General features: G+C 58.3%; 2 protein-coding genes across 3 annotated transcripts in view; one reads left to right on the forward strand and one right to left on the reverse strand.

The window, feature by feature from the left end:
- Positions 1-1,602: 1,602 nt before the first annotated feature.
- On the reverse strand, positions 1,603-5,333 carry SIRT3 (sirtuin 3). Of its 2 annotated transcripts, none has more exons than XM_008632508.2 (6): positions 4,984-5,327; positions 4,481-4,713; positions 4,263-4,363; positions 3,899-4,060; positions 3,354-3,563; positions 1,603-2,116 (listed from the first exon to the last, which is right to left on the reverse strand). In XM_008632508.2, exons 1-6 carry the CDS (start codon positions 5,028-5,030, stop codon positions 2,096-2,098), a joined length of 774 nt encoding a protein of 257 aa, XP_008630730.1. In that variant the 5' UTR covers positions 5,031-5,327; the 3' UTR covers positions 1,603-2,095. The 2 variants fall into 2 exon arrangements, with proteins under 2 accessions (XP_008630730.1, XP_017588259.1); XM_017732770.1 differs by lacking the exon at positions 1,603-2,116 and adding an exon at positions 2,487-3,196 and having other exon boundaries at positions 4,984-5,333.
- A 33-nt stretch (positions 5,334-5,366) lies between these two features.
- Positions 5,367-6,909, forward strand: part of PSMD13 (proteasome 26S subunit, non-ATPase 13) — an 8,849-nt gene continuing 7,306 nt past the window's right edge. Inside the window, exons 1-2 of the mRNA XM_017732758.1 lie at positions 5,367-5,399; positions 5,494-5,555. Of these exons, the coding sequence (XP_017588247.1) occupies positions 5,367-5,399; positions 5,494-5,555 (95 nt within the window). The remainder of the gene's footprint in view (positions 5,400-5,493; positions 5,556-6,909) is intronic.

The following is a 6,909-nucleotide window of genomic DNA, read 5'->3' on the forward strand; positions in this document are numbered from 1 at the left end:
GCGCGGGCGAGAGCGCGCGGGCGGCTGCTGGGAACGCTCCGATGTCCCTTCCCTGGCACTGGGCGCTGTCCCTGTCACCACCCAGCTGGGTTTGGGCGTTCGCCTCTCCCCACCTCCCCCTTTCCAGACGAAAGGCCAATACCTGTGCTCTGCCCTTGGCTCCTCCTCGCTGTCCCCAGGTCACTGTGTCCCCCAGGGGCTGCTGTCGGGCCTGGTGTAGACTCGTCTTTATTTTTATTCCTGTTTTCTTTGGAAAGAAAATCTTCCCGTTGGTCTCATGTGCCCGAGTTCCCAAACCTCCCGTCACGAGTAGGAATGCACAAGTGATGCTAGAATAAAGCCAGCCTGACACGTGGGAGCATGGCCGTGATTCCTCCGAGCAGGGAAATCCCCCTGGCTGTCCCCATGGCAGAGGATCCTGCAGAGGTGTTCCTGCCCTTAGGTGTCCTTAGGAGCAGGGGTGTTCCTGGACGTGGTCCTGGAGGTGAAGAGCTGGAGGGGTGCTTTGCTTGGCTTTCCCGTTTCCACTGCTGAGGCCCCTCAAGGCAAGGAGCATATTGAGGGGCTGGAGCATGTCCAGGGGAGGGAATGGAGCTGGGGAAGGGTCTGGAGCACAAGGAGCTGAGGAGGCTCAGCCTGGAGAAAAGGAGGCTCTGGGGAGATCCCTGACAGGAGGGGGCAGCTCCCAGGGAACAGGGACAGGACAGGAGGAAATGGCCTCAAGCTGTGCCAGGGCAGGTTCAGGTTGGACACCAAGGAAGAATTTCCGCATGGAAAGGGCTGTCAGCCACTGGAAGGGGCTGCCCAGGGAGGTTTGGAGTCCCCTCCCTGGAGGTGTCCAGGGAAGGCCTGAAGGCGGCACTCAGTGCTCTGGGCTGGGGACAAGGTGGGGACCGGGCACAGGGTGGACTCGATGATTTTGGAGGTCTTTTCTAAGCTGGATGATTCTGTGGTTCCATTTAGTTCCTGACTGACCCCCAAGTGCCATTCCAGGCTGCTGGGCTGGGGACAGCCCTGCTCTGTCACAGTGTGAGCTTTTAGGCCAATTGCATCTTTCTCTTTTTAACTAGCAACCCCCCCCCCCAGCCCTTCTGTGTGCAGACACAGACCCCTGATCCCTTCCCAGCTGCTGAAGCTTTCCCAAGCTTTCTGTGCAAAAGGAAAAGGGGGGTTTGGTGCTTTTAATGCAATTGCTTCTGATATTGCTGTTTGAATTTTCCAGAGAGCTTAAATCCCTAAGAACAGCTGCCAGGCCTGGCCTGGAATGCCAGGGAGCAGGGGCTGAGCTTGGCACTGGGCGTTTTGGGGGGGGGGTGTTCATAGAATCAGGGAACTCTGTTTTGGGGGGAAGCAGGGGATGGTTAAAAACGAAGTCCCCACCATTTCCAGTGTGGATCCATAAGGCTCTGCGTTGTGTTCTGTCAGGTTTGGGACAGAGCAGGACATGGCTGCAGTGCTGTGACGCTGCCACCCCCCAGGATGGCATCTACAGCAGGGAAAGGCACTTGTGTGAGGGGGAAGAAGGGAAAAAAGGTACTGAAAAGCAGGTGAAAGAAGCAGTGGTGGGAACAGAAGGTGTGACTTTACAGAAAACCCCTCAGGTGACATCCAGAAACGAATTATCTGTCTTTATTATTAAATAATTAACACTCCAGTGATTCAGAAACTCCCCAGCAGCTTGAGCTGGAATGGGAATGGGGGGCAGCCCCCCCGCCCCTGGCTTGTCCCCTGATTAGCAGAGATTTCATGGAAGACTAAACACAGCCTGCAGCAGCTGAGGATCGTGGCCAAGGGAACAGTGGCTGGGGAGGAGCTGTGACAGGAACTGGATGCTCAGCCCGGTGGGAGCTGGAAAACACTCTCCAGTCTGTCCTGGCCTGACCCTCATGGCATTCCAGCTCCTGCTCCGTGGAACCAGTGTCTGTGAGGGGCTCTGGGATGGATGGCTCGGAAGGAGGGAGATCCAAACAGCAGCTGCAGACACAGAGCTCATTGGATGTGCTGGCACGAGCCCCCGGGCCCTCGGACACTTGCTGGTGACACTCATGGCTGGACGTCCTCCAGTGACGTGCTGAGGGGTGACAGGAGCACCTTCCTACTTGTCCTTGGCATCCAGCTGGAAACAGAGACCACAGCGCTGGCCAGGGAGCATCAAACGTTCCAGCCCCAGCACCATCCCCACAGTCACAGAATCCCAGAATCCCAGAGTGGTTTGGCTTGGAAGGGACCTTAAAGCTCATCCAGTCCCACCCCTGGCCACGGACAGGGACACTTTTCCACTAGTCCAGGCTGCTCCACGCAACTGGTTTTCCTCTGTCACTGTTGCAGCAGCATTATCCCTCAGGGATTCAGAGCAGCACAAGCATCATGCCAAGGGCTGGCTGGTCCCCAAAATGTTGGTACCGAAGAATCAAAAACCTGTCCAACAGGCTAAGAATTCCTACTCATTCATGCTGCGTTATCTGAGGGAAGTAAGAACAACTTGGATGTTGCAATTGGAATGCTGAAGCCAGATTTTGTGGAGTCACGTTTGGACAATGTATGCCTAAAAAATAACAGCTCTGTTTGATGTCAAATGTGGAAAAAACCTCCCAGTGGTCTACAGGAATGTAGTAATTAACATCTGCACTGAGCTCTGAGTAATTAAGAGCTTGTTCCCCTGCAATTTCTCACTCCTGAAGATCCCAGAAGGTGACAGGTGTGAGAATGGTGGGGGAAAAAAGTCTGTTTAAAGACTTTCATCACTGCCAAGTGGAGCAGGAGCAGGAACCCCACTCCCTGTCCAGCCGTGGCAGCACAGGCTGGGTCTCAGCACACCTGGAGCCTCCCTTCCCTCTCTCCTACTGCCTATTGCTCCAGAGGAACCTCTGGAAGTGGCAGCACAGCCATGAAGGGGCTGCATGGAGCGAGGGCTTCCAGCCCCTCACATCCCGGTTTTGTGTTGCGGCACTGCTGGCCGGGGGCATTTCCTGGCTGGTTACTCCCAGCTCCTGGAATCGGCACCTCCAGCTGCAGCTATGGGGCTAGTCTGGGAACAAATCACACAGCAGGTGATGTAGCGGGAAGCTTTTCAGTCCCTGACGGGGTCACTGCTTCCAGCCCAAATCCTGCCCTTTTCCATGCTCCTAGCTCATCCGGGACTGGCAGATCCACGTCTTCCCATCTACCACACACAGCGCTCTGCCCTGGCACCCAGCTGTGAAAACAGCACTCAGCTTTGGGTCGGTTTGGGGTTTTTTTGCACTCTTCTATGCGGTGTGACCCCAGCAAGCACAAACCCACTCCCCTGGATAACTGCAGCACAGGGAACGCAGGGGCTGAGGGAGGAGCTGGGGCTCCGAGCCTCTTCCCACCTTCTCCTTCTCCTTCTGGGTCAGCGTTTGCATCTCGTCGCTCCAGCCCAGCAGCTCCACCAGCTTCTCGACGCCGCCCACCACGTCCCCGAGCTGGGCCACGTCATTGTGGCGCTGCTGCCACGCAAAGGGGCCCACGAGCTCCCGGTTGATGAGGACCCGGGGCACGGAGCTGCGCACGGCTCCGGCCAGGCTGGCAAAGGGCTCCACCTGAGGGGGGAACCGAGGGGGCACGGGGACGGTCACCCTGCCAGGGGCACCAGTTCCCAGCACACTGGGCTTGCAACCGCTCAGCCACCCCGGCTCTGAACGGGTCACAGCGTCACCAGGTACCTGGTGGCCTTCCCTCAGGTAGCCCCACAGCTCTCCAGGTGCCCAGAAGGTCTCTTGGAGCTCCTCCGCCCTATTTCTTACCCTCCACCTCAAATTCCACCTCCCTAACCCATTTTCTCGCCTTCTCCTCTAAGCCCTCTCTCCCCTCCGGAGTCCCTTCAGGCCCTGTTGTCCGTGTGCCTTTTCCCCAGGGGTTTCCCCCATTCCCAGACCTCCAGGGATGTCCCGATGACGAAGAGCAGGTCTGCCATGGGGAAGTCTGTGAGGTGCAGGAGGAAGCGCTGCGGGAGCTGCTCGCCGAAGAACACGATGTCAGGCTTGACGATTCCAGTGCAGACAGGGCAGCGAGGGATCCTGTCCCCCATGACATCTCCCTGAAGGGAGACGCCCCAAAACTGCCCGTCACAGGGGTTCAGAACCACCACGTGTCCTCAGAGACACGCCCAACCCCAAACCTGGTCCCCTCCTTAAACCTCTTGCCCCCGAGGGGAAAAAAACAGGTTGGGACCTGTCATTATGATAATAATTAATGCCTCCTTGCGTTAATTGTGTTGATGCCCAGCTGGGCCCACTCACCCTGAAGTCCTCTCCGGGGAAGTTCCTCTGACACACCGTACAGGTGGCAGTGGCAAAGGTGCCGTGGGCTTCCACCAGCCTGTCGGGAGGGATCCCAGCCGCTGGAATACAGCGTGGGGGAGAGGACTGAGCCAGAGCCTCCCTGTGCACGTCTCCCCGCTCCTGCCTCTCCCCTCAGCTCCTGGTGCTGCTGCTGGGGATGGGAGGAGGGAGCTCACCTCTCTCCAACCCGTCGATGTTCTGCGTGTAGAGGCGCAGGAGCAGCCCCTTGTCGTGCAGCAGCCGGAGGAAATAGTGGGCGGAATTGGGGCGGTAGTTGCCAGGATAGAGCTCCTTGGCCAGGGTGAAGAAGGGCTTGGGGTTGACGAAGAAATAGCCCAGCTCAAAGATGGCCTCGGGGTAGGGGATGTTGTACTGCTCCAGGTTGCTGTACAGGCCGCTCCCGGGGGACCTGCGGGGACAGGGGGCACCTGAGAGGGGCTGCCGTGGGACCTGGGCTGGAGACAGAATCCCAGGATCCCTGAGGTTGGAAAGACCTCCAGGTCCATCAACCTGTCCAACCTTGTCAACAAGAGCACCGAGTGCCACGTCCGGTCGTTCCTCGGACACCTCCAGGGATGGGGGCTCCACCAGCTCCCCGGGCAGCCCCTTCCAATGTTTACTCACCCCTTCCATGGACAAGACCTCAGCCCTCCAAGGATGCAGAGGATGGAGGCATCACCTGAAGTCCGGGATGCCGCTGGGCGTGCTGATCCCGGCGCCAGCCATCACCACCACGCGCCGACATTCCTTCTTCTGGAGCAGCTCGGCCACGTCCTTCAAGGTGAGCTTCTGCTTCCCCTCGTCGCCTCCCCACGTGCCCCAAATGGCTCTGGCAGCCGCACTCAGACAGAAGGGCCTGGAGCCCTGGGTCCTGCTCGGCACAGGGGGAAGCACAGCACTGAGACAACTGACAGTGACTTCGGCTCGGGGGGAGAAAACCACCCAAAAATTCCACAGGGAGCTCTTCCCTGGGCAGGATTGTGCTAGGGCTTCACTAGGAGGGAGCCTGGCCGTTATCCGACCCAAACCCTGGAGCAGACACGTCCCTCTGCGCCTCCTTCCATGGATCTAAAATACCAAATCGCCGGCGTTCCTGTGAGAGGGGATTTTTGGACAGGGATGGACACGAGGCTGGACCCACTGGGAATTCACCAGTCTCAGTGTTGGTTTACACTCCTCTGGGATCCAGGAGACTCTTCTGTGTCCTGAGTTCAACAAGTTTCTCTCAGGGTGGTGTGTGACCCTGCCCAGGTGAGCACAGACACTGTTGTTCCCCTGTTCCCCCTCGGGCTGTGTGTGTCCTTGTGCCAAGGAATCGCAGCCCGTGCCCAGCTGGGCTGGGAACAGCCATTATCATCTGGGAACAGTCATCAGCAGTTCAGGAACACTCATTATCAGCAGGGAACAGCTTCTTCTCCCAGAAAATTAGTGCTGCTGGAGCAGGGCATTGTGCACAGTCCAGAGCAGGCGTGGGGAGAGCCGGCAGAGCTGCTGGGGCTTGGCAAGCCCGAGGAGCAAGGACAGAGCTGGAAGTGTCTCCAGGCCTCAGAGTAGTCAGCTCTGCCTTCCCAGGGATGTGTGACACTGCCTTCCCAGGGATGTGTGACACTGCCTTCCCAGGGATGTGACATTGCCTTCCCTGGGAGATGTGACATTGCCTTCCCTGGGATGTGTGACACTGCCTTCCCTGGGATGTGTGACATTGCTTTCCCAGGGATGTCTGACACTGCTTTCCCTGGGATGTGTGACATTGCTTTCCCAGGGATGTCTGACACTGCTTTCCCTGGGATGTGTGACACTGCTTTCCCTGGGATGTGTGACACTGCCTTCCCTGGGATGTGACATTGCCTTCCCTGGGATGCATGACACTGCCTTCCCTGGGATGTGTGACATTGCCTTCCCTGGGATGTGTGACACTGCCTTCCCTGGGATGTGACATTGCCTTCCCTGGGATGCATGACACTGCCTTCCCTGGGATGTGTGACATTGCCTTCCCTGGGATGTGTGACACTGCCTTCCCTGGGATGTGACATTGCCTTCCCTGGGATGCATGACACTGCCTTCCCTGGGATGTGTGACATTGCCTTCCCTGGGATGTGTGACACTGCCTTCCCTGGGATGTGACATTGCCTTCCCTGGGATGCATGACACTGCCTTCCCTGGGATGTGTGACATTGCCTTCCCTGGGATGTGTGACACTGCCTTCCCTGGGATGTGCCCCTGCACTGCCTTTCCCTGCTGCCACAGGGATGTGTGACATTGCCTTCCCTGGGATATGTGACACTGCTTTCCCAGGGATGTGACCCTGCCTTGCCCGCTGTCACAGGGATGTGACAGTGCCTTCCCAGGGACGTGACACCGCACGGCCTTTCCCTGCTGTCACAAGGACTCGGCTCTGCCCTGTCTCACCGGGTTCCCGGAGAGCTGAACTCGACATTTCCCCGGCAGATCCCGACTCTGCGGGCTCCCAGGCCAGCCCTGGCTCACACAGTGACGTCCCTGCTCAAACGGACACGGGACATCCTCCATCGCGGCAGCGCACCCCATCCCAACACCGATTCCCACCCTGCCCTTCCCGCAGGGATGCTCCGGCCCCGGGCCGCCC

This window comes from Corvus brachyrhynchos, unplaced genomic scaffold (genome assembly GCF_000691975.1).
Source record: "Corvus brachyrhynchos isolate BGI_N302 unplaced genomic scaffold, ASM69197v1 scaffold624, whole genome shotgun sequence".
Classification (NCBI taxonomy): Eukaryota; Metazoa; Chordata; class Aves; order Passeriformes; family Corvidae; genus Corvus; species Corvus brachyrhynchos.